We start from the raw sequence: 25,078 nt of genomic DNA on the forward strand, positions 1-25,078 counted from the left end.
TGAGCATGGACCCCACTACGGATGTACTTTAGGTAGTGACTGTAATGGCGCTACAGTACGTCACCCTTCAGTGACTGATCAGCTCAAGTCAACAAAGTTGATTGGTTCAATTATGAAGAGCTGTAGGGTGAGCAAAGCAGGCAGGATTAGCACTAAGTTTGGCTGTAGCAATAGAACTGAGGTAGCGGGTGAGCAGAGTTTACTCCATGAGTATGACAAGGAAAAAGTCTAAGATAGACTTGGTATGAAACGAAACCTAGGTAGGTATGGAGCACGTGTATGATTACCCTGACTCAGGAAGAGAGCCGCCATGATGGTGACGTACACCGTCGCCAGCCTTTTCTTCAAAACAATCGTTGAGGGTGGTGATGGAATATGCCACAAGTGCATACAAAATCTCCGAGATTGACAGCTGCTATAAACAAGGTGTGAGTTAGATAGGTAGGTAGATGAACCTTGCACAGCCTTTGTCGAGGAACCTTTGATTATCAACTTCCTTCGAAAGAATTTCCTTTTCCTGTCTCATATTGGGCAAATATAAACCAAAACAAGAAACTCCGTCAGTGCAATAAATCTCACTCTGCAGCCTTCAGACAGGATGCATGACCCGGGGTAATCCTACGTGACCTATGCACCAATAAATGGACAGAAACTTTGTATCCGTAGTTAATTACTAATTTAGAGAGAAGCGAATGCGAGATGCGTGAGTGGGCCTCGCTCACTCCACAACGGCGTCGTGAAGCTGATCTCCTCTAGCTTCTTACATCCAGAGACCATTGGTCGCCAGTCATCGTTTCGATGATGCCCATAAGGTCTCGCATTTGACATTTCGGACTATCTAGTTATGGATGTCCATGCGATGCCGGCGTTGTGTATCGCTCATCAAAACTGAGAGATCAGTCAAGCCTACGGGTACGCTTACTTTGCAGTCAGCCTCCAAGTCATATATATACATGTATGTATATGGAAACTGTTACATGATGTTATGATACTCTCTCTTATATCGCAAGTGAGCCTACATCAATAAGGTAGTCTTCGTTGTAATACACCGACGGCCTCTCATAGCCACTGCACTGATTCAGGTCCATCACCAGCCTGCCAGTGCTGCATCTGATCAGTATCAGTGATTCGATGCGCCACTACTGAATATTATCATCCATTCACCCAAGCTCCCCACCAGGCTACGATCTTAGCTGCAGCCAAACCTGTTGCCATTCCCCTTTCTTTCTCAGAGTGAAGGTTGCTTTCCATCTCCATCTTGAACGTCGCAATGGATGAACAAGTTACGGATCGCAGCATGCCCACCAAAGGCGATGATAAATCGGTAGAAACACCAGCATCTCAGATAAATGCTTCTGCCGATAGTTCTGTCTGCGGTGAGCTACGAGAGCCTTCGATCCCACCAGTTCGCTTCTGGACCTTGTCTGTTGGGTATGTGATAGTCACTGCCCTGTCCGCCTATATTGCTAACGCACCTGCTATTCAAGAGTCTTTCTAGGTCTATTCCTGTCTATGATAGACACATCTATCGTTGCTACCAGCCTTCACAGCATCGGTGTTGACTTTCAAGTCCTCCAGGATGTCAACTGGGTCGCCCTTGCCTACACCCTTGCTTATCTAGGATGTGCCATCGTCTTTGCTCGCATATCCGACATTGTTGGACGTCGTGATGCTTTCATTGCAGCCTACATAATATTCTTTGTGTTCTCTCTGGCGTGTGGTTTCGCTCAGACCCTCAATCAACTCATTGCCTTTCGTGCTTTGCAGGGTGTTGGCGGCTCAGGTATGCATAACCATCTTCCGCTGTGGCCTACAAGTCTAACCAAGGCAGGGCTGTACGCTCTTACGATGATCATGATGCCAGAGTTGAGTCCAGACAACCTCAAGCAGCACATGGCAGCTATGGTTGGTTTGGTCATTACCGTCTCAGGCGTCCTTGGACCTGTACTTGGTGGTATCTTGACACATTACTCTTCCTGGAGGTGGGTGTTTTGGATCAAGTAAGCCCCTTGCTACTGCGTATCTACGTATTGAGCTAACAGAAGAAAATCCAGTGGACCGGTTGGATTCGTATCTCTTGCAATTTTCGTTTTCGCCTGGCCCAAGGCTGGATACCTGCCACCCCAACAAAGACGTGCTTGGAAGGAACTTGACTTGTTAGGATCGTTGCTTGCTATCGCTGCCGCAGTTCTCATTGTCTTCTCTTTTCAGAATGCTGGGACCGAACCATCCAATCGAGGATGGAACACCGCCATTTTCATTGCCCCCCTGATCTGTGGTTTGTTCGCTTGCGGTTTGTTGGTGTCATGGCAGATCTTTATTCAACATCGCTGGTACGATCGATTTGCACCGGCCTTCCCAGTTAATATCTTTCGAAGCAGGGTCTACTCCACTGCTGTCATCAACACACTTCTCAACGGGTTCCCCTACCTACTGCTCATCTATGCGATCCCGTTGCGCTTTCAAGTCGTCAGCGGCAAGTCAGCCCTTGTTGCAGGCGTCATGTTGCTTCCCATGCTGGGGTCCTCCGCCATCGGCAGCATAGTAGCAGGCAAGATCAACAACACAAAGAACTACACTTTTGAGTCACTGCTGATTGGATCATGTTTCATGACACTGGGTTGCGGTTTGCTTGTTTCGCTGTCACATGAGGCGGAAGATGCTAAGCTGCTGGGCTATATGACGTTCTGCGGTCTTGGTTTCGGCTTAACTGTCGCTTCGTCGACCATGTTGTCGATGGTTGAAGTGCCCATTCGGGACTATGGTGAGTGCCGCCACTTCAAGACAAGGGATGATGCTAACAATCACCAGCCCCTGCCCAAGGAATTCTGTCCCAGGTGCGACTCTTGGGTGGCAGCCTGGGCATAGCGACCTCGTCGGCTCTACTCAATGAGAAGAGTTCACAATACCTCGCTGGCATTCTGACTCCCCACGAGCAAGCGACAATCGGCAGCTCTGAAACCCCACTTTCCAACTCACAGTGGTCGGCTGTTCGTTATACCTACGCTGACGCATTCAAGATAGAAATGAAGGTAGCAACTGCCGTTGCAGCTTGTTCTGTCATTTCCGCATTTGGTGCGTTCCGCAAGCAGCGTCTCTTGATAGCAGAACAGCGAGCTGCGGTTGTGGCAGAAGAGGCTACTCGCTGTCGCGGTCAAGGTAGATAAGTCGCCTGGGTGATCTCTATTTTGGATCAGGTACCATTCAGGATAGTACGTCAAGGCTTTGGCAATGTATGCAATGTTCTTGATGGAATCTTAACTAAAGACCGCGAAGAGAGGAGACCAACCCTTTTGATAGTTTGAGGATGCTCTCCACAATATTTATAATAGAACTGCCTGCTGTAATACCTCAGGTATCGAGCACCGGCTCAATAGGGAAATCTTGGATTGTCTCATAACTTCGTGAGAATATGCCCATCCAGCGGGTTAGACCACGAGATGGGCTGGCCTGCAATTTTGCAGTCACATTCGATAAGATGGTACACGTTAAGAATATTGTCTTTAAATTCGTGGTAATTGTATTTCCCTACGTACCATCATCTGTAGTGCTGCTTTCCCCCCTGCTTGTATTTCGAAACATGTCAGCTGCCGCCGCACTTGGCCGTCGCGGTCTCATATCATTTAGTGCCTCGCTCTCCTCGTCAATTCCATCATCCCCGTCGTCTCCATCGTCGTTGTCTGAAGCGTCTGGTGATTCGGCCAAGTTATGCTGCAATGAAGCCATAAAGTGCCCTGCTGCCCCGAACCTGGAAATACCCTCCTTATGGGGTAAAGTTGAGTACATCCTGTGGGCTTCATCCAAGCACCGTCGCGCTTGAATATGTCTAGACTGCTGAAGCCAAGCATCTGCACTAAGAATACTCCATGTTGCTGACTTGCGGCGACGTGAACCCCAGTGCCAGCTTCCGACACCTTCCTTGGAACCGTAGCAAACAGCGAGACGTTCCTTTATCAAGGCGTCGCCTACGATACCCGAAATCTTGGACTCAAGAAGCCTCACTCCCCATCGGCCAGCGTCATCGATATTCGTACCGTTTCGCAACCGCAATAGTTCAAGGCCAAGCAGCAAGCTTCTCAAAGCCCCGTAGGGTGCACTGCATCGGGTATTATAGGAGTAGAATGCAGCCTCCAGCATTTGGTCAATTGTTTCAGCGCGATTCTTTGACGACATTTGTTGAGGGAAGATCAAAAGACTCAAAGCAGCCATTTCGTTGGCCGCGGCATGATGTTTCCAGGCCTTAGAATCACTAAAGTCGGATCTCAAAAGGTCATACGTCGAATGTGCCAGTTTCCAATCTCTTAACATAAAGGCATAATCTGCCAATTTCCGCATGATGGCCTCAGGGGCTTCTGAGCCATAGTATCCAGCAGCATTGTAGTTGTCTCTAGAGTTGCTGGTGCCACCTGTTGAATTCCTTGAGCTGCCGCCGAATGCCCATTTTCTCGACAAATTCATGAAGCGGCCTGTGATGCCTCTGCGTCTTGAGGCAACCTGATCATTCCAGATAGAGACATTGCGCTCCATTTGGGGTATAATAGACATGGTCACCATTTCACGCACAAACGTACGGATGGCAGTAGCATCAGATTCGAATATGTAGCGTGTCGGATCCTCAAAATCCTCATCATCCTCACTCTGGCGGATATCCTCGAGTTCTTCGTGAGCTGACATCCAGTCGCTGCGTGGCAATGGAATGCTGTCATCGTCGGTCTCTGCACTCTGGCTGCTCCTCAATCGTAGAAGGTGACAATGAATTCCAAGGTGTCGCTTCATCTGTTCGAATATACCCATAGATTGTATGATATCATCCGTTTCCTCGTCATGAACCAGCACATAATATCGGATGAATTCGCTATCGACCCAGGGAGGAAGCTTCTTACTTCCTTCGTTTGTTTCCGTGTAAAGCCTTCTCATTTCCGAGATTGGATCCGGATTCCTCGAGCTAACGGCGATAACACACGTTACTGGATGAGAAAAGGTTTCGTGGGGTGAGATGGGAAGACCAGATAGTAAGCGGCGTAGGTAAAGTGCATAGTATGGCGACGTCGCTTCTGACGCTGTGTTCTGATCGGCAAACATGCCGTAACGCGGCAAGACCGCAAAAGATTGCTCGGCGTAGGACAAATGCCTGTCCACCACAGCTTCCACATCAGCGAGGAATTGCTTGTCTCTTGATGTGCTTGCTTGGCTGCCGTTCTGTCCTTGCGACGACGCAAGACTCCTGAAACCCGATACTGTAGGATCGGGGTGTTCAATATTGTCACCGAACCGTGTAAACCTGATAGAGAACCCATCTGCTACTCTACTCATGCCATTACTATCCCTGATTGTGATCTTGCCTTGCACATCTTCACCAAACGGACGGAGAAGTTCCCATAGGCCACCTCGGAAACCCTTCTCACTCATCAAAGTGTCCGTATCTTCGGAAGTATAGATTGAAACGTGGGGAACAAATGCTCGAAGCACAAGATTCAGGGGCTCGGAGCTGTCACCCCCAGTTTCGGGGAGTCGATTAGGCCGTGCATCGAAGACGGTATGGGAGAGTACACGAGCGGGTGAGCCTCGGCCGGCCGGCGATATGGAACGCGATCCGGGCGGCGAGAGAGTTGAAGCATAAAGGGAAGCGGCAGATGGGTTGGAGCGCCGGAAGGCAAGGTTGGTTTCGGATTGCGATAACGGCAACGATTCTAGGACAGGGGTGGAGTGTCGTGATTTCGTAAACTTCATGGCAGAAGCAGCTGCTGGCAACGCCTGAAGTGGTTCCGTGGGCGTGGCCTCATTTTCGAGAGGTTGTGGCATGAAGGCGACGGGAACTGTTACTCGCTACGATAATCTTGGGTAGTTGTTATTGTAGGGGTTAAGAATATGTGTAGGTAGTATCTAGGTTTCGAGTTTCGGAAGATTAGGGTGCGCAAGTGGGTGATGAATCGCAGATTGTTAGAACACCAGGTCGGCTCGGCATGATCCTGTTACTGGAAAGAATGACACAACGGGTGATTGTGAACGTAGCCGCAACTCTTGAGGATTTGGTCTTGATTAGCGACAAAGGTTGGGCAACGATGTGGAAACTTGGGGCGGGACATGGTGGTGGTACGTATCCTACCTAGGTACCTTATGGAGGTGGACTCAGCCCGCCCAGACCCGCCCAGGCAGGGACGTCGACCTACGATCACTTTATCGGGGCTATAGTCGCGACACTCGATAGCTGCATAAGTCTACATCAGCCATCGAGCCATGGCAAATGTCAGGTAAAGTTTCTAGAGAACCAATACTTCTCTTCACGACACAGAAAACGCAATGCCTTCAGACTTATCGGCGTACTTGGCTTCAAAATATCTAGTTGCGGATCCAAAACCAGCAAAGAAGCGAAAGCGCAAGCGTGGCGCCGAAGCCAGCAATGGCCTTCTCATAACCGACGACGACGATTCGGGTTGGGGCAATACCAATGCGCAAGAAGAGGACGAAGGTCTAGATGCCCCAGTCACGATATCTGGGCAATCTGCCGAGTTCCGAAAAACTAAGAAGAGTAATTGGAAGTCGGTAGGGGGCGACGCGACAGGGAAGGATGACTCTGCGGCAGCTGCAGACGCGATTCTGGCATCAGCAGCGGCAGAGCAGAGCGCAGCCCGCGATGAAGACGAGGATATGCCAATGGTAGAGGATGATGGTTCAGCTGTCAAAATGAGCGATGGAACGCATGCTGGATTGCAAAGCGCCGCAACCGTATCGGCACAGCTTAAGCGACGACGAAAAGAGGAACGTGAGGAATTTGAAAAGCATCGCAAATCAGCCAAGGAGGAAGAAACAGTATACCGAGACGCAACTGGTCGAAGAATCGACGTATCTATGAAACGGGCCGAAGCACGACGCGCAGCCGCTGAGGCAGAGGAGAAAGAACGGCTTGCTAAGGAAGCTCTCAAGGGCGATGTGCAGCTTGAGGAGGCCCGCAAGCGACGTGAGAAGCTTCAAGACGCTAAACTTATGTCATTTGCTCGCACAGTCGACGACGAAGAAATGAATCAAGAAATGAAAGAGCAGGACCGTTGGAACGACCCCATGATGCAGTTCATGAGCGAGAAGAAAGACAAAGACAAACATGGGAAGAAATCGAAACGGAAGCCGGTATATGCCGGCGCAGCACCGCCAAATCGTTACGGAATCAAGCCAGGGTACCGCTGGGATGGCGTTGATCGCGGCAATGGATTCGAGGCAGAGAGGTTCAAGGCGATCAATCGCAGAGAACGAAACAAGGGGTTGAATTATTCATGGCAAATGGATGAGTAGACGGGCACATTCTTATATAATTACTCTAATTTATACCCTTTTCTTAGCACTTTGCAACCCTCGTCGCCGCAGCTGATGGTCTGAAAGTGTGAATTCTATCCTTCTCGCTTCCCAGCGTCATTTGTCGGTTCTCAAGTAAAACCAACAATAAAGTCACCAAAAAGCACACCTCACCCAATCGTGTACCTCATTGCCTATGATTTACGACGTAGCCTCTTATCGGGCCCATATGCACAGATCTTCTTGACCAGCTGAATCCATTCCGTCTTAGGCATTTGGCCGGGCCGGTCACCCAAGCGATGGTTGAAAAGCTTAATGAGCTCACCGATAGTGATGCCCTCGTCTGGAATCTTTTCCAGAATCTCGGCTGGTTCGACAATCGATCCTCCAGGAGATCCAGGAGAAGTTGCTAGAAGAGAATATTAGTTGTTTTCGACTTCGAAATTGCCCAGACAACGACTTACCACCTGGTGGATTGGGGCTGCCAGCTCGAGAGGCCGAGGGAGTCCCCCGAGCACTGTGGCTGACCAGCTTCAACTTCTTCCTCTTAGATGCGGCACCATCTGACATTTCGCCGGCAGTAGCCTCGCCGTCGCTGCCAGACCCAGCTCCCATAGCTCGGCGCGCAGCTGCCCCCTGGGGTAAGGGAGTGCCAGATCTACTATCCGCAGCAGATGTAACGTTCTTCTTAAGCTTTTTCCGGGAAGACTCGTTTCCGCTAGACTCCGACAGTGCTGGAGAGCCGGCCCTTTTGAGTGATTTGCTCTTCTTAGACCCCTCAGGCTTCTTTCCCGACGGGGTATTAGTGCCCTTAGAACCAGAGCCACTTTGAGCCTTGTCGTCCTTGCCGGTCTCCTTCTTCTCTTCATCCTTCTTCTCTTCGTCCTTATTCTCCTCGTCTTCATCCTCATCGGATGAATTGTCATCGGACTTGACACCAGTTAGTTCATTCTAATTGTGGGGCTGATGACCACCTTACCTCGCTGCTCCAGGGATTGTTTTCAGAGTCGTCGCTTTCATAGATGTTCTCCTGATCTCGCTTGATCAGCGCTTTCTTGGTTGTTTTACCAAGCTTCTGACGCATAATCTCCTCTTGCAATTGTTCGTCCAGCTCCTTGTCAACTTCCCCCTCGTCTCCTTCACCGAATAAGTTGGCACCAAGCTGCTCTCGTCGAATACGTTCTTTGGCGTCTTTCGTATCCTCGTCATCGTTCCTTTCAAACATAGGTGCTTCGTCGTCATCCTGGAATTCATCACCTGAAAAATCAATATCGTCATGGTCCAATTTCTCAGATCGTGAAGCGGCCTTGAATGTTGCGCTTTCCGTCTTGACCATCTGACCGCCTCCGTAGAACATCCGTCGAGTGGCTTCCACATCCTGTCGCCCTGCTCTCTTCTCTTCGTCCTTCATAACCCAGCGACCGACGTCTACTTTCTTGTTCATGAGAGCTTCGGCTTCATCGATAGTATAAGGTTGGAATGGGGGCTTCGAAGTGAACCTGTACCACTTCTCTAGGGGTACCATACGAAAGACTGACTGGTCTATCATGAATGCCACATTTGATTCAGAGAGTGCAGAAACATAGTTGCCGACCCATACATTCTTGCCCTCTGCATCTTCAAGATGCCATGGAAGAGCCTCCTCATATCGAAGATCCGATTCCTTCTTGGCAGCGTCTGTCTTTGGCGCTCTATTGAATGTGGTCTTCTCTTCTTTCTGCTTCTTTGGTCGCTTAGGATTGGGATCCTTAGCTACAGGTGCAATCTTTGCCTGGTCAATCGCGCGTTGAGCTTCTCTTTCCGCCTTGACTTGTGCCAGCCTTTCTGCCTCTTGCTCGTCGGGTTGCGGGGCCTCGGGTGCTTCCACTTTAACAGCTCTTCCTGGGGGAGGCTGGCGAGCGTCTCGCCGGTGCAAGGTTACAGGACGTGCAAAATCATCCTGATCGGTTGGGTCTATGGATCTGTCGCCCACTTTTGATTGGGTGAATTTCATCATGTGATAACGTATACCGTCGAGGAGAGCCTTCTTGGTTGTCATAATGGGGATATCACTATATACTGCCGGCGGCACTTCTGACCATCCTCCATTTTGCCTTCGGATTTCTTCGATGTTTGGCTTCGCTCCGTTCTGTGCCCCTGAGCCAGATGGCACCGCAGGTCTCGGCGGTGGTCTTCGAGAAACCAGAGGATTGGCGGGCTTCTTACGCATCGGTCTGAGGGGATTGGCCTTCTTGCTCTTCGAGGCGCCATTTGGATGAGCAGGCGCATTGGCCGGTGGGTTTCCTGGTGGTGGTGGCGCGCTCATGTTGGTGAGATGAGCGTGACTTTTCGAAATATCTATTGCGATGAATGCTTCGGGGGTAGCAGGTTTTAACCTGTCTGTAGCCTAGCTTTGCGCTGGGCGCGACGGAGGATCTAAACGCGCGGTAACTCGAAAGGTTGGAATAATTTCGATTAAAAGTCAAAGGCTGTTTCGCTGATTGATATTTAGCGGGGGTCGACAGCAGCAAATTGTGCAAGAAATTCCTCTTTGTTTTTATTGACAAAGAGGATGCTAGGTTGGTGCACGAACAAAGATGCTGAGCCAGGCGCACCTTCTCACCCAGACCTTATGACGATGACAAAGGGATAGGCCATATGTGGCTGTGCAAAAAGAAAGCTGTTCAGCCACCGAAACGGTGGGTAGCTCCATAGGTACCCGTACCTTCACTTACCCTCAAGAGTTTCAAGGCAGCACGTGCTGTTGGTATGTCAGATATTAGAGACAGAAAATGATACTGCCGTATTGGTGTCGAATGGCGAGTGATTCAGCCTTTCCATTGAATTGATCGTCTGTGTACCTAAGGCAGTGTAGCGTACGCTTGTAGGTACCTACCTATGCATTTAGTCTTAAGACGTTTGCGCACTGTGTATCAAGTCGTGGTACAGTGGAGTTCTTGCTTTGCGTATACATGAATAGGAGTAAGAACATATCTTCTGGCACTGTGATGCACCTGGGTACTAATCTTAGTACTAAGATATCGTCGAGCCATGAGCGCATATGTAGCTGCATTTTGTGGAGGTCCCACTTAGGTAGGCAAGCTTCAACATCACCTTGCATGTCTGTGTTGCCCCAAACTCAGTCTTCTCTCAAAATTACTGTACGAAACTTACTCTACAGAACCCGAATCACTTTCTTTCTATGCCTATGGGCCATATTCTCTTTCTTTTCCTTCCCCATTATTGAAGCAATGCACTAAGGCGCATACCCTTGTTTGCTCCCCAGATTCCTCCCTCAGTTGAATAGACAGCAATCAAGACCCAAACGCAATCATAGCCTGCACAACAGCTCCAGTCTATATGCTTATGCCTCTGCTTTTCTCAAAGAAGACTCTTAAGGAAGCCTGAAATTTCTACCAGAAAGTTGGACGAATGGGATGCGCCTATTCAAATCCTAGTCAGATTTCTTACACGACAGCTTTTACCTCTTGCGATCCCATCTGCGGCAACCAAGACTCGTTGATTAGGCTTATTTCTCTTCCTGTTGTTCATCTATACCTTCTTCATGTCTAAACCCTCCATGGTTTCTCAGAGTCTGGGGCCTTCAGCGGAAGACCCTGCTCCTTCGGGTTTGGAGAACCATCTACGCAACCTCATTATCTCCAACGGGACGTCAACACAGGGTTCGCTGCATAGTGCTTCTTCGCAGCCTGCTCCGGTCTCCCAACATGGCACCGAAAATAGTAGTGCACAAGCAGAACCATCCGAAAGTATCTCCCATACGCCCAAACCAGCCCGCAAGCGCCTGAACCAAGCACAGAGACGTCAAATGAGCTCCCAACTTTCCATATCGATTGATCATCGACCTCAACAGCAATCTCAGAACAGGAACTACCAAAGCCCCAACGCTCATTATTCGAGGGCGTCACAGTCTTATCAAAGGCAGGCCCACGTCGAGTTTCAGCCAAGGGGAGCTTTTAATGACAATCGCCATGGCGGCCCACACGCGCAGCGGTCATGGAATAACTCTCAGCAGCCTAGATCTCGTGGGCATGACCACTTCCAGCCTTCCAACCACGGTCGCCAGGACCCCATGGTCGCTCAACCAAATCGCGGTAGTGGTTATCTGTACAATTCCCGGCGTGCTGTTCAGTTTCATCCTGAAGAGGTTGCAGCTCAGGCTGCTCTACTGGATCAACTCTGTTTTGATGTGGTGTCCAATTCTGAGATCGGTATATCTGAGATTGCAGATAAAGAAGACTTCCGTTGCCGCATCGAAGCCATCAGCCGGGAGGTGATTGCTAACCATGAGAAGGAAGGAAGGCCTAAAGCAGAATTCCATCCTCTCACGGTTCAACTCAAGTGTTTCGGCAGTCTATCTTCCGGGTTCGCAACAAAGGCTTCTGACATGGATCTTGGACTTCTTTCTCCAATGTCAGCTACCCAGCCAGATGCCCCGGGCTCTCCTATTCCGCGTTTGTTGGAGAAGGCATTTTTGGAGGCTGGTCTGGGCGCTAGGTTGCTTACTCGTACCAGAGTCCCTATCATCAAGCTCTGTGAGGCTCCGCCAGAGAAGCTACGACAAGATCTCCTTGAAGAACGCTTTCGATGGGAGAACGGGCTCGACGAGGTTCATGAGGGTCACGATGATGATGATGCCGATCAGCACACGCCATTTCAAGATCAGGATAATGGCCGAAATCATATCAATCAGGCTTCAAGCAAAGTATCAGTCTCTGCTGAATTTACCTCCTCAGACGCTGGCACTGGGGAATCGAAAGTAGTTGAGCTCAAGCAAGGACCAAAGAATTCTCTTTCCTCGTATTACGGCTTGGCCAAACGAGTTCTTCGTCGAGCCGGTGGCCGTGATGTGACAATTTCGAACTACCGCTCCTTCGTGGATCACGACTGGGTCTTGTTGAACAGAGTCAGCGAGGCTTTTGTCGCCGGTCTTACAGATGCATGCCTCCAAGATCGCCTGCGCATCTACCCGTCTCTTACATTCTCGAGCGCTACAGATCCACCAGTCAAACGATCCCTGCTTGGCGTTTATACTCAGGTGGAAGGTGAGCAGATTCGGCTGCTATGGGAGGAGAGCGGTGTAGAAGAGCGAAGCCAACCCTCACGTCTCCTCACTGAGCAATCGCTGAAACTTTGGGAAGATGTTCAATGCAAGGAGAACTTTGGAATCGATCCGATTTCATATACCAAGGAGCTTCAACTAGCTCTCGACAAGCTCAAGAAGGCCCCATCCGTGCAATTCGTGACCTTGGAGCAGGGCCAACATGAGACACCAGTGTCTTATTACACGAGAGCTTTGTACATTTTCAACGGCTTGAATCCTGCTAATCAGGAAGTCGCATCAAAGTGGACAGATAGCCTCATCACTCAGTATGTTTCTGGTATTCATCAAGAGGATATACGAAGAACACTACAAAGCTTCATTACCGCCCGTCCTAAATCACTGACGCTCAGAGGCATCGGCCTTCTCCACAAGAGCATACATCTGGCATGGGAATTTGAACGGGCGCTCGACAAGGGTTTATACGATGACACCGTTGTTCAAGATGTACAAAACTATGTCTCATTACTTCGATCTCCTTTGCAGCAAGCTGATAGTAACGACTTTGGCGATGAATTCTCGATCCCACTGACCTCAAGTACATTGGACCTTGTAACGAGAATCCGTCAGTTGCCCGATCCACATAAGATGGCCCCCAATCAGCCGCGCGATCGTTACAAGGATCATCTGGAGTTCCCTAAGATGGGCGCAGGTGTTCAATGCGACATCAACTTTTCGGCACATTTGGCTCTTCATAATACGGCGCTTCTGCGTTGTTATTCTCATACCGATCCCCGTGTCCGGCCCATGGTCCTATTTGTGAAGCATTGGGCAAAAGTGCGGGGCATCAATTCTGGCTATCGTGGGACATTGAGTAGCTATGGCTACGTTTTGATGGTCCTTCACTACCTGGTCAACGTTGCTGATCCTTTTGTCAGCCCCAATCTGCAGCTATTCGCTCCGCCGCTCCCACCAGGACTTTCCCCTGTCGAGTTCGAGAACATGACGAGTTGCCGAGGTCACAACGTCCAGTTTTGGCGCAATGAGGAAGACATCTTACGTCTCGCCCGTGCAAACCAGCTCAATAGGAACAGCGATACTATCGGGCATCTCTTACGCGGTTTCTTCGAATACTATGCTCATAGCAGCATGCTAAGTACCTCCTCGGGTAGAGGATTTGATTGGGGTAGAGATGTTCTTAGTCTTCGTACTCCTGGTGGCTTGCAGACAAAGCAAGACAAAGGTTGGACGGGGGCCAAAACAGTCATTGAAGCTCAAAACTTGGGAGCTCACCCCCAGCCCCAGTCCGAACAAGCACCTTCAACATCAGAAGATGCTAAGGAGCATGCTGGGAAAGAGACAACTACACAAGTCAAATCGGTTAGTGGAGCGCCCAAGAATACCGAGTTCAAGGAAGTTCGTCATCGTTACCTCTTTGCTATTGAGGACCCGTTCGAGCTGGATCACAACGTCGCTCGAACTGTTACCCATAACGGAATTGTTTCTATTCGGGACGAATTCCGCCGAGCATGGAGGATCATCAAATCTGCAGGGAATGGCAACCCTCAAGAAAACTTACTACGGGACGTGAACGATATTGAGGAAGAAGCAGGCCCATTGTCTCTGCTTCTGGACGACATTCATGGGATTAGCCAAGCTGGGAGCAAATAATTGTATGAGTATCTAGGTGATGATGTACGAAAATACGGATGACTATGTGGCAGCGTAAAGAGACGCAATTGCGTAATTTAATATACGAGTCAGAAAGAGTTCATGAAATCAGCCGGGCGGATTACTACTCTGCAGTTGTTGCGTCTCAGTGATTACACCAAACTAGATGTGGCAGACCTGGACTTTTAATCTTGATAGTATCTAACTTTTCGATCCAAACCATTAGCTTTCATGGGATAGAACATCAAACATGTTCCTCGTCCCCGACTTTATAACCCTTGCTTTAGTTTTGGGCGAATCTTGATTGGTGATCTTTCGCTTATTGTTCTTATCCCTTGGTTTACGTTTTGCACTGTCGTCAACATTTGGCAACGGTACAGATGTAGCGATTATCTCGTAAACCCCCGTGCTGCTGGTTGGTTGTAGGAATTCGAGCGTTCTGTCGACATCAGGGCACTCCGTCAGGGGTGGTAATGACGATAACATGTCTCGTAGTTCCGGCAAGACCTCTGCGGGCTGTCCAAGCGATAAAACTTGCTTCAAAAGCCGAAATGAGTAGTAAGCGGCTTGAAGTTGCGCTACGAAGTGAATGGTGTCCCAAGAAACTCGTTGGGGCAATGGTTTCTGCAGGCTCGCCTCGATAGTCTGCAACATGTGTGAAGGTCTACCCTCTTCGTAACAATGTCGAATATCCAAAGTCAGGTAAACTAAGTGCCATGCTCGAATAGTGTCGCTACCCGTGACTAGCCTGATCGTAGACATCAGTCTTGTGATATCTTGCACCAAGGCTTTCGTCGTTTTTTCGGGGAGCATGGAAACCTGTCGCCCTTTTTGTATTGTGGTATTCACGCGACGATACTCTTGCACAACTGAGGATGTTCCAGGGATAGCCCAGCGTGCTATTGTGTAGGCCAGCTGTCGGATCGATGTACTCTGCTCCCAAGCACTTCCCCGTTCTGGACTTTCCAAAAGGACGGGGAGGAACATCTTGGGGTCATCTGTTCTGTCCATTTGAACACCTGTATGTCCCAGCTGCAGCACCATCTCCGATATCCTTGGGTCCAGAGAGCCGATATGTATGGGCGCTCCATAAACAGAAACAGGTATGGGAGCAACAGCATGGTCTTGGTATTCCTGGCAGAACTCAGCATACCCAATCTGGTCACCAAGTGGCCTTATACAATCTTGTAAGAGCTGTGGGAGGGTTGAATGTGGGGAAGATTTTCGCTCGTATGCAAATCGACAAATTTCTGCAGAGGACGCAAGCTTGAGTTTTTCACAGATGTGTGCAGGGCTAAAGCTTGCGCATGCAAGACGTGATTGCTGGTCGAGATATATGTCACGAATAAAAACGACGTCTCCCTCTCCCAAATCGTGGACGAGAAGGTCGGAATCTGAGGTCAGGACAGTGCCACCTGATTGTGATAGATGTTGTGCGCAGTATGCGTCGGCCTCCCCTGGAACGAGACAAACAAGACTTGCATAGCGTAGCGATATTCTCAGGGCGTCAATAATAGCAGGAACGTGAAAGCTAGGAGGTATTGTTCGCTTCCCCAATGGAGGCCTAGCAGCCGAGAAGAGAGTTGGAGACGATTCAAAAGGCGTTGTGAAGTATGTTGGAGAGAAGCCACTGGCTTCGGCAGAATGGGTCTTCTTTAACTGATTGAAACTTTCAATCATCCGTTGCATACGAACTGGCGCCTTGTCTGGAGGTAAATATCCATCAAAGTATATAGCGTCGCTGAGATGTGGTGTCAGTATGTGTCTGTCAACTCAGCAAGAACATCAAGCATACACAACGACATTACGTCGAGTCAGTTCGTCTAGCCAGGCTACGGCAGTCTTGCCCAGAATTTTGTACGACGGTTGAGGAATTCCATGTCTGTTACAGATATAGAGAATATGATAGGCCAAGGCAGGACCATCGATAACCACACTTTTGTTGTCGAGAACTTGATGAACGACGTAGGGCTCCAGGGTAGAAATTAGACGGGGGATTCCCATATCGAAGGGATAGGTTGAGTTGCCAGTTTCTTTTCCCCTTTGGGATCGCTACTATATCTCCACTAGCATTAGAGAATGTATGAGGATTCGAAACCGAAATCTTCTTACGCTAGCTTGAAAAGTCGTATGCAGACGTTGTCTGTGTCTTTGTGTAACTATTCGCACTGGTGTTTTAATGTGTGTAGGCTATGAAAATGGTCAGTGATGTGGGGTCAAGGGCAGGTGGGGTAGGGGTTGGTTAACTGGCTGGCTACTAAGGTTATTAGTATGAACACTGAGTGATGAAGTCTTGACGGAACGACTGAAGGATGATTGCGAAGGTTAATTGCTAACCTTGTTGAGGATAAGTTGAGTTCATTACATAGGGATCAAGGCTTGCTGTGTACAGTAACGTACTATACTAACTTCCATACCACTTGAATTAAGTACTGAGCTATTCTCATTGGATGTACGTACTAAAAAAAGATAACAATCAGAGTTCAGTATGTGCGACTTGTGTAATTTACTTATTGAATTTATTTAGCTTAGACATTATTAGACATGTAAAACTAGGCTTTCGCAAGGTTTCAATTGTTTTTAAGAAAGAATATTTGGTACTGGGGAGGAGGTAAAATAGAAATAAAACCTCTCCCCTACCTTACAGCAAAGGAGGATTTTGATCCCCGATAAATGTTGGAAATTACAAGACCGTGACAGTTTGTGACGCACTTCCGGGATGCCCCGTTTGAATTTAATGATTGCGGGGGGTAGACACAGTATATCACACTGTACCACTTGCAGCACTGTCTGTTCAAAAAGGCTAGTACGTATCCACTAAAAGCCTGTACATCGAGAAAAAATACACAGTGTATCGGAGATGAGCCTCACACAGTTTCTTGTACGGAAGCGACGAAAAAAAAAAAAAGCTCCTTCCCGGGGTGGAACGCAAGCTTAAAAAAGTTTCCTCCTTCTTCCCACCTCTTTCTCTTGTTCTCTTCTTTCAACTCCACGCGTCACCTTTTCCATTTCGGTTGATGGGCTGGTCAAGATGCGCAACACACTGATCTTTGCCGGCAATTCATGCCCAGTTCTCACAGGTCAAATCTGTGAGAATTTGGGTATGCAGCCTGCCAGCGCCGAGCTTACGCAGTTTTCCAATGTGAGCTTCCCTTGCCCTCGTGGCCATGGTTATTCAACATGACCCTACTTTGGCAAACCATCCCGACCTTCTCGATGGATCGAATCATCCTGGCCCATGTCTGGCAGTCAAGAAAACTGCGTGCTTTGAGCTAACCGGTTACTCAAGGGCGAAACGAGCGTCAGAATTCTGACAAGTGTCCGAGAGAAGGATGTCTTCGTTGTCCAGTCCGGCAGCCCCAGCATCAATGATTCTATCATGGAGCTTCTCATTATGATCTCAGCCTGCAAGGGCGGCTCTGCTAACAAGGTTACTGGTTCGTGGTTCTCTTCCCCTGTTTGAGACCTCAATCGGCTCACTTGTCACCCCAAACAGCTGTTCTGCCTTATTTTCCCTACAGTCGCCAGTCAAAGAAGAAGTCGCATCGAGGTGCGATTACTGCTCGTATGCTTGCGAACTTGTTGGGCGTTGCGGGCGTTAAGCACGTCATCACTGTCGACCTGCATGCGTCTCAGATGCAAGGCTTCTTCAAGTGTCCTGTCGACAACCTGCATGCCGAGCCTATTCTCGCTAAATGGATCCGCCACAGCGTGCCTAACTGGCGCGAGGCGGTCGTGGTGTCCAAGAATGCTGGAGGAACCAAGCGTGTGACATCGCTTGCAGATGCTCTGAAGCTCAACTTTGGTATCGTCACCACAGACAGGAAGCGTGTTAGCAACATGACGGCTAGTATGATCATGAGACATTTTGATCATAACGTCGAGCGCCAGCCGACGCCCTTGGAGTCGAACCGTCCCATTCCTAATCGCGGCCCCCCCGTGCCCGAGCGTGCAGCCGAGCCCGAGGTCACACCCAAGAGGGAAACGCCCCCTCCTCGTACCTCGAGAATTGTAACCAACTCGCAGGGGTCTCCTACTCGAGTTGACTCCGCTCGCGCATCCAGCAATAACGTGGCTAAGTCGGAGGACTCAAATGCTACCCCACCTGCGGGATCCCCTGACGACTCAGTCAACGGTGAGACGGACTACGATGACCATAAGGCGTCTGAGGTTACACAGGGCCGCTTGGTTCAGGGTCGTATTGTTGAGGACGACTATCCTTCTCCTGATCGATCAGTTGTCGAAGGCAGTGTCGAAGACGATCCGATGACGATGTCTCATGCATCGTCCTTCTTTGTTCCCGAGCCCCAGTCTCTTGGTGGATCAGGCGATGCTGCGGCAAGTTCTGACGAGGAAGACAATGCGTTTGAAGACCCGGGCGCCGAGCATCTCATTACCTTGGTTGGAAACGTCAAGAATCGTACTGTCTTCATCGTGGACGATATGATCGACAAGGCTGGATCTTGGATCGCTGCTGCTGAGACGGTGGTGAAGAAGGGCGGTGCCAAAAAGGTTTACTGCATGGCCACCCATGGAGTATTCGGCGGCGATAGTCTGGAACAGCTCCAAGCATGCGAGTGCATCGACCAGATTGTTGTCACCAACAGCTTTCCCATCGACAAGGATAGAGCCCGCAGCAGCAGCAAGCTTGTGGTTCTTGACCTGTCATTCCTACTGGCCGAAGCTATTCGACGTAACCACTACGGTGAGGCTCTTTCGCCTCTCTTCCAACACTATGGTGATTAGACACGATTGCACGATCATGCTTTTGGTCCGAAAACAACCACCCGTTGCTACACAACTTTACTCAAGCCTGATCAAATGGCTTTGTATAAACACCCTTGAAGGTGTTTTTGATGATTACTATTTATTTTTAGCGAGGCGTCTGGGGAAAGGAACCCACGGTACCCTGTACTGGACTATCCGATCCGATGATGGAATTCCGGAGAAGATCAGAGTAGGTGATGAATTACGATTACGGTTTCCGGTCTTTCTGGTCCAGTTTCATTATGATTTGATGTGATGTGTCATATGCCAGCCTCGACTTGAAGTCGGTGGAATGCAACCCAGCGGTGCTGTCACTTGTTGACGGCAAGGGCCCGATTCATCCCAGAATGGGTTCTTAACGGAACGTTGGTAGAACAAATTTATCGGCCTTAGAAGGCCTGTGACTCACGACCAACAATGGTCTGCTGTCTCTTCGGGGACAAATGAGTTATGGGCAAGAGAAATTTTCGAACATTCCGTAATACTCGCTTTTATAGTTGCGTCTTCTTTTTCAGAACATAATTTATAGCAATGCACATGTCACTATCTAATCCAACATCGTTTCTCTGCACATTACTTGTGAAGGCTGCCCAAAGTGATCCAACTCTGCTTGTGACTCGATCTATGGTATTCTGGCCAAGGTACGGATAGTCTGGAAGTTTAAGCTCCTTTGCGATGCATGATACCGGCGCCAGCCTTTCGCCCAAAAGGTTAGCAATCCTTTCGTCGATTTCGCCTTATCCTGAAGCTTACCTGATGACTCGGGAAAACCAATGTATCAGCAATAACGACATTTTCTCGGCGGGTAGCGGTGAACACAATGATCTCGGCAATATCATCGGGCGTCAGAGGTTCGCACCCACTGTGTGTGATTAGTTCATGGTAGTGTAAGTAAAGGTCATAGAGATTACTTACGCATAGACAGCATCGGCCTTTGCCTTATCACCATAGAAACGCACGACAGAGAACTCCTGCATCTGTGTCAACTTTTGGTCTGGTAACCCGGAAGTGTCCAGCTCAGCTTACAGTCTCGACTTGGCCGGGATCAATCTCGATGATACGAACGCGACTTGCGATTAGCTCCTTTCGCAAGCTATCAGTGAAACTGCGTACAGCAGCCTTGGTAGCACAGTATATGCCGCCGCCAGGGTATGGTTCTCGGCCGGCGATAGAGCCGACGTTGATGATGTCGCCATGGCCACCATCAGGTCGGGCGAGAAAGATGGGTAGAATGGCCTGGGTCATGTTGATGAGACCAGTGACATTTGTCTGGAACATAACGTTGATATCCTCCTCGGCGATTTCTGGAGCTCGAGCCACGCCCTTGACGAGGCCGCTTTCTTGATCATCAGCCATTATTTCATGATGTCTTTTTGCCACGACAACTTACGCATTGTTGACAAGAACGTCAATGTTCCTCCACTCCTCGGGCAAGTTGCCCACGATGCCCTTTACTTCGGCAGAGTTGCTAACATCAAGCTTGAATGGAAGAACCTGAACGCCATCACCAACCTCGCTTTTGATCTGCTCGGCGAGTTCCTTGAGGGAGTCAGCACGACGGGCTGTGAGAATGAGACGCAGATCATTCTTGGGCGCAGTCCGGGCGAATTCGAGGGCAGTGGAACGGCCGATGCCGGAGGAGGCGCCGGTGACAAGGATAGTCTTGCCAGTGAGACGTTTGGCGGCAGCAGCTGATGCCATTGTACGATAGGTGAAGAGGGGACGAAAGACAGGAGAGAATGAACGTGGGTGTGACTCCGTAAGAGAGACGTTGAGAGTTTTGAATGCGGTAGTGAAGAGACGCCGGGTATTCATTTGTTGACCGGGTAGGTAGATAAGGTAGGTAAGGGGCCGAGGTGGAGAAGCGGATGGTGTGATCGGATTTGACAAGAGAGTTTGTAGAGAAATCAAGGAGGAATCTGAATTGAGATAGATAGTAGAGATGAAGATGGAGATGGAAGACGACTTGATCGACAAAAAAAACAATCGTAGTTATATATATATATATATATCTTGTCTTGGTCCTAAGGTATGTCACAATAAGGTATTACTTGATTCTAATAAGCCAATAGAACTCAATATCGAGAGTCGATAATGGTTCGAAGTCAATGGCAGAATAGAATTGCTATCGTACTTACGGACATTCATCAAGTTAATGGTCTCAAGTAAACCAGCGGTCTTTCCTTACCCCGCGATAGCTATCTACTTACCCCAGTGAATTGGAGTTAAAAAAGACCAACGTCTGAGTCCCGGCCTATCAAAAGCCCACAACATTGCCTAATCCCTGTTTGTAGTGACGAAAGGGCCAAGAGTTGGAGACAGATAATTGAGTCTTCGGTTGGCCGGGAAGGGGATTTCGGCTTTGATAAGTTCAACTACAGCTCTGAAAAAGCATTAAACTCTTTGGAAGTGAATAGTATGGATGTTTTCCGCTATACGGTGACGAGAAGGCTTCTATTTAATCTAGGTAGTCATTGGGCTTGCTTCCAAGATTGATTTATCGTCTGGCCCAGATTCGAGCACAATATCATAGCAGGCCTACAGTTGCTCCGAAAAGCAATTTTAATCGTTGATTAAAATTCTCTGCTTGTGCCATTTTGATCTGCGGGTTTGGATTTCCGTCTAGAGGTCAGCTGGTTAATGAACCCCCATGGGTGGATGTTCATAAGGTTCCAGGTTCACTAATAACCCCACTATAAGGGCCATCGTCCCTGGTGATAGCCAAGCCTAAAGCTAAGCCCAAACCCCCAACGGACGGAACGGCTTCTGCATGGGCATGCATACATGATACATCCAATAAATGTCAAGTGTCGTCATTAGGCTCTCTTTTCTTCTTGAGCCTCCCTTCAACCTTTGAGTTAATCATATACCCTACGACACAGGAACTACCATCATCGACAGTCTTGAGCCTGCGATTTCAAAGACATCTTTCAGACCGAATCACTGACCCCGAACTCTTAATTGTCTGGCGTGCACGCACACGGGCGCGCTCAACTGAAGATCATGGGCGAGCTTGCAGACTACCTCATCCATAATGACCCAAGCTTCAGCAGGTAATGAGATACTGCCCTACTTCTTGATAAAGTGCCGCTTGATTAACCTAGATAAGGTCACGATTACCAGCTCGATACTCTGATTTCCGATCACAACGCACCTTGAACCCCGATGGTTACCAAGCCAACATCTCTGCCTGGCGCCAGGCCCTCTCCGATCTCGTCGCAAAAGGCATGATATCCTACCGTGGATCTAGTCCTGATCATTTTGTCCTCAAACTAGATGATTCACTGCTTCGCTCACTGGAGCACAAAGAGTTTGGCCAACCTTTGGCACTCGGCACCGTAGTGCGCGAAGCCACCGCGGGTCGAGACTTCATACCTCTCAACGATTTCGAGAAGTCCCAACAGAGTATATATCAGCGCAGTTGGGCAGGTTTGCCATGGAGTGTCATGAGCTGGACATTGCGGCAGCTGGGTGTCGTGGACCACGCGAGAGGTGACGACAAGTTACCTACTGGCCAATATGTTATTGTCAAGAACATGGAAACTGCTGCTAAAGAGTTGGGCGATTTGATGGCGGATAAGGTGTCACGATTCGACCGCGTATTCAGCAGGGCACAATTTCAAAAGGCCTTCTCTGCTACTCTTGTCAAAGACCAGCGGTTGACAGACAACGACTTAGAGGTGCTTTTGAAGTTTTTGTCGCGTGATAAAGAGGTGATTGATTACGACGGGAACACGATTAGGATCAAAGGTTCCGGGGAGCAACAGGGCATCACAAAGGAAGATGCCGCCATAGCATCTCTTAAAGAGCTTACAGAAAGCCTCAAGCACCAAACCGACCTCCTTAATACGCGAATTGACGAGCTCTCGCAAACAGCCAAAGATGCGGTCACCCGCAAGAACCGCGTTGCGGCCCTTGCAGCTCTCAAATCCAAGAAGATTGCAGAGTCGTCCTTGGCCACTCGATACTCGACTCTCAATCAGCTAGAGGAAGTTGCCGCCAAGCTGGAGCAGGCTGCCGATAATGTGCAGCTCGTCTACGTTATGGAGGCCTCTTCTGGTGCGCTGGCAAGTCTCAACAAACAAGTTGGTGGTGCCGATCGCGTCGATGCAGTTATGGATCAGCTGCGCGAGCAGATGAGTTCTACGGACGAGGTGAGTGCCATTATGGCCGAGTCAACCGGCCAAGTGGTCGACGAGGACATGCTCGACGACGAGCTCGAGGCCATGGAGGCACAGGAGCGCGAGGAAGAAGAGAAGAAGCAGAAGATCAGAGAGGTTGAAGAGGAGAAAGAACGCGAGGAACGAGAGGCGGCCGAGGCACAAAGGAAACTCGACGAGTTGCCATCTGTACCTGGTGAGACCGAAGAAATCCGACAAAAGGAGCAGACGCCAACGGCCGAGACCGGGATTGCGAACCTGGCGTTATAGGGGATGCCAACGACAAAGAATATCAAGAGGAAGAGAGTGAGTGGTTAGTGCCGGTCCAATGGCTCACACGTGTATATGATCAATGCAGTAGGATATCCGGGGCGTTTTCTTTTTGGGAAGATTGTACAAATTGGGTCATTGTTCATTAGAATCTATACATTAGGGCGTCTTTATTGCCCATTTTCCTTCTTCACTCAGTATCGTTGCATGGTATCTCCATGCATGCATGCTCTATCTATTCACCTGATATGGCCATCAATACGCCGCTATAAACCCCATCAAAAATTCTTGCTGATGATCTCCAGTCAGGAGTGATTTATTGTTGTGTCATGCAGGTTCCCATCTGTGTGCATATACATTGGTTGTCTGTCCATATTTGATCTGTCGCTGATAGCGGGTTGAGATCTTGAAGGTTCCTCCAACCGCTCATCGGAATATGAGATACCTTGGTCCAGTTGTGATGATGCTTGATGAGTTGTGCCTCTTGGTCCCGCCATGTTGGGGACTACTAGCCCACTAACTTTTTGTGACACTTCTTGACCCTCTGACGGACTGGTCGTGGACGGTAACAAGGCGCGCCCATCTTGGGAGGAATGTTGTTGCTCAAAAGCCTCCGAACCCTGCACTTGAGGAAGTGTATTGGCATTCTGTTCCTTTTCAGTTTCTTTCGCTGCTTCCTCAGCCTTCCTTTTTGCGTCAAGCCTCGTCTTTCTGGCATTTGCGATCAAGTCTTTAAAGGAGGTGTCGTGCTTAGCTGCCCAAGCTGCGGCATCGAAGTCTTTGTCTTTGATGATGGCCGCGTTTTGAACAGCCCGCCCAGTAGTCGGGGCCCGTCCTCCCTGCGTCTTCTCCCAGACATCCAGATCGTGTAATAATTCATGGCGCTTTCTAGGCCGTGCAGCATCACAATTTGAGTTCCATATTGTCATCCATTCTTTGTGCCGACGTTCAAGCAAAGCACGGGGGCCCTGGTTCGATATGCCTAGATCAGCCATTTTCTTGCGCAGCGCCTGTTCTTTGTACATAGAATAATTGATTGTGGGGAGTCTTTCTGGCGCCGTCCCGGGCTGTCGTTGTTGGCTGTATATTGAGCTGGAACTGCTCGCATGGGTTCGGTGCGGTTTCGTCTTGGGACCAGTACATGTTTCCAGGTGCTTGAAGACCTGCCATTCCTTCATTCGATCTTGGCAGACTGGACACGCCACAAGACCATCGTCTGTAGATGGTTAGATTTGGATCGCAATCAATACAGTATTCGAAACGGACCTAATTCTGGTTGATATTCACCATCGTCGTCACTGTCTGGCACTTCGATAGTTCCGTCATCTTCTGTTTGTTCTGTCATAGGAGCTGCAGGCTGAGTTTTCTGTAATCGCGCGGACGAACGCAGCCGTTTGCCATTCGGCGCACCATCAGTGTCGTGATGTTCTTCCGCCGTCTTTCGCTTCGGCGCCGATGGCTGGAGCTTGTCCCCCCGTGCCAATTCTAAAGTTGCGGACCTGGCGCTGATGAAGGCTTGTACAGCCTCTTCTAATGACCAATTGCTTCGCAGTTTGTTCTCTTGTTCTGTCGCACGGCAAAGCGGACACTTGCCATCGCTGGACAGTACTCGTCTAATACACAGGGAGCAGAATGTATGGGAGCAGCTAGTGATCATGGGCGTCTTGAAGAAGTCCTTGCACACCTGACATCGCAATGCGTTCTCAACAGCGGCAAGAGCGCTAAGGGGCGTTGAGAGCCAATCTGTCGAATCGGGAAGATATTGTTCGGCCATGGAGGAATCGGTAAAGGTCAACGGAGAAGATCCGGGAGCAACGTTGGCTTGGTATGTACACGAAAAAGAAGAACTAAATTCACCAGTGCAGCAGGGGGGGGGGGGGGG

At 49.3% G+C, this 25,078-nt stretch overlaps 10 protein-coding genes across 10 annotated transcripts; 5 read left to right on the forward strand and 5 right to left on the reverse strand.

Annotated features, from left to right (window-relative positions):
* Positions 1-1,270: 1,270 nt before the first annotated feature.
* FIESC28_05475 (uncharacterized protein) lies at positions 1,271-3,167 on the forward strand (the record flags this gene model as incomplete). The annotated part of the gene is made up of 5 exons (XM_031159620.1): positions 1,271-1,431; positions 1,488-1,783; positions 1,832-2,000; positions 2,055-2,764; positions 2,812-3,167. The coding sequence occupies 5 exons, from the start codon at positions 1,271-1,273 to the stop codon at positions 3,165-3,167; spliced, it is 1,692 nt and encodes a 563-aa protein (XP_031016312.1).
* Positions 3,168-3,528: 361 nt separating this feature from the next.
* FIESC28_05476 (uncharacterized protein) lies at positions 3,529-5,802 on the reverse strand (the record flags this gene model as incomplete). The annotated part of the gene is made up of 1 exon (XM_031159621.1): positions 3,529-5,802. One exon carries the CDS (start codon positions 5,800-5,802, stop codon positions 3,529-3,531), a length of 2,274 nt encoding a protein of 757 aa, XP_031016313.1.
* Positions 5,803-6,300: 498 nt separating this feature from the next.
* FIESC28_05477 (uncharacterized protein) lies at positions 6,301-7,287 on the forward strand (the record flags this gene model as incomplete). The annotated part of the gene is made up of 1 exon (XM_031159622.1): positions 6,301-7,287. One exon carries the CDS (start codon positions 6,301-6,303, stop codon positions 7,285-7,287), a length of 987 nt encoding a protein of 328 aa, XP_031016314.1.
* Positions 7,288-7,481: 194 nt separating this feature from the next.
* FIESC28_05478 (uncharacterized protein) lies at positions 7,482-9,592 on the reverse strand (the record flags this gene model as incomplete). Its single annotated transcript, XM_031159623.1, has 3 exons — positions 7,482-7,696; positions 7,752-8,217; positions 8,267-9,592. The coding sequence occupies 3 exons, from the start codon at positions 9,590-9,592 to the stop codon at positions 7,482-7,484; spliced, it is 2,007 nt and encodes a 668-aa protein (XP_031016315.1).
* Positions 9,593-10,831: 1,239 nt separating this feature from the next.
* Positions 10,832-13,999, forward strand: FIESC28_05479 (uncharacterized protein; the record flags this gene model as incomplete). The annotated part of the gene is made up of 1 exon (XM_031159624.1): positions 10,832-13,999. One exon carries the CDS (start codon positions 10,832-10,834, stop codon positions 13,997-13,999), a length of 3,168 nt encoding a protein of 1,055 aa, XP_031016316.1.
* Positions 14,000-14,221: 222 nt separating this feature from the next.
* On the reverse strand, positions 14,222-16,003 carry FIESC28_05480 (uncharacterized protein; the record flags this gene model as incomplete). The annotated part of the gene is made up of 2 exons (XM_031159625.1): positions 14,222-15,740; positions 15,795-16,003. The coding sequence occupies 2 exons, from the start codon at positions 16,001-16,003 to the stop codon at positions 14,222-14,224; spliced, it is 1,728 nt and encodes a 575-aa protein (XP_031016317.1).
* A 1,027-nt stretch (positions 16,004-17,030) lies between these two features.
* Positions 17,031-18,745, forward strand: FIESC28_05481 (uncharacterized protein; the record flags this gene model as incomplete). Its single annotated transcript, XM_031159626.1, has 3 exons — positions 17,031-17,141; positions 17,289-17,436; positions 17,496-18,745. 3 exons carry the CDS (start codon positions 17,031-17,033, stop codon positions 18,743-18,745), a joined length of 1,509 nt encoding a protein of 502 aa, XP_031016318.1.
* Positions 18,746-19,426: 681 nt separating this feature from the next.
* On the reverse strand, positions 19,427-20,467 carry FIESC28_05482 (uncharacterized protein; the record flags this gene model as incomplete). Its single annotated transcript, XM_031159627.1, has 5 exons — positions 19,427-19,462; positions 19,520-19,628; positions 19,682-19,737; positions 19,793-20,102; positions 20,157-20,467. 5 exons carry the CDS (start codon positions 20,465-20,467, stop codon positions 19,427-19,429), a joined length of 822 nt encoding a protein of 273 aa, XP_031016319.1.
* Positions 20,468-21,800: 1,333 nt separating this feature from the next.
* Positions 21,801-23,196, forward strand: FIESC28_05483 (uncharacterized protein; the record flags this gene model as incomplete). Its single annotated transcript, XM_031159628.1, has 2 exons — positions 21,801-21,819; positions 21,890-23,196. 2 exons carry the CDS (start codon positions 21,801-21,803, stop codon positions 23,194-23,196), a joined length of 1,326 nt encoding a protein of 441 aa, XP_031016320.1.
* Positions 23,197-23,501: 305 nt separating this feature from the next.
* On the reverse strand, positions 23,502-24,970 carry FIESC28_05484 (uncharacterized protein; the record flags this gene model as incomplete). Its single annotated transcript, XM_031159629.1, has 2 exons — positions 23,502-24,412; positions 24,463-24,970. 2 exons carry the CDS (start codon positions 24,968-24,970, stop codon positions 23,502-23,504), a joined length of 1,419 nt encoding a protein of 472 aa, XP_031016321.1.
* Between the last annotated feature and the right edge of the window lie 108 nt (positions 24,971-25,078).

Source organism: Fusarium coffeatum (assembly GCF_003316985.1).
Source record: "Fusarium coffeatum strain FIESC_28 chromosome Unknown BRIP53273_contig_117, whole genome shotgun sequence".
Taxonomy (NCBI): Eukaryota; Fungi; Ascomycota; class Sordariomycetes; order Hypocreales; family Nectriaceae; genus Fusarium; species Fusarium coffeatum.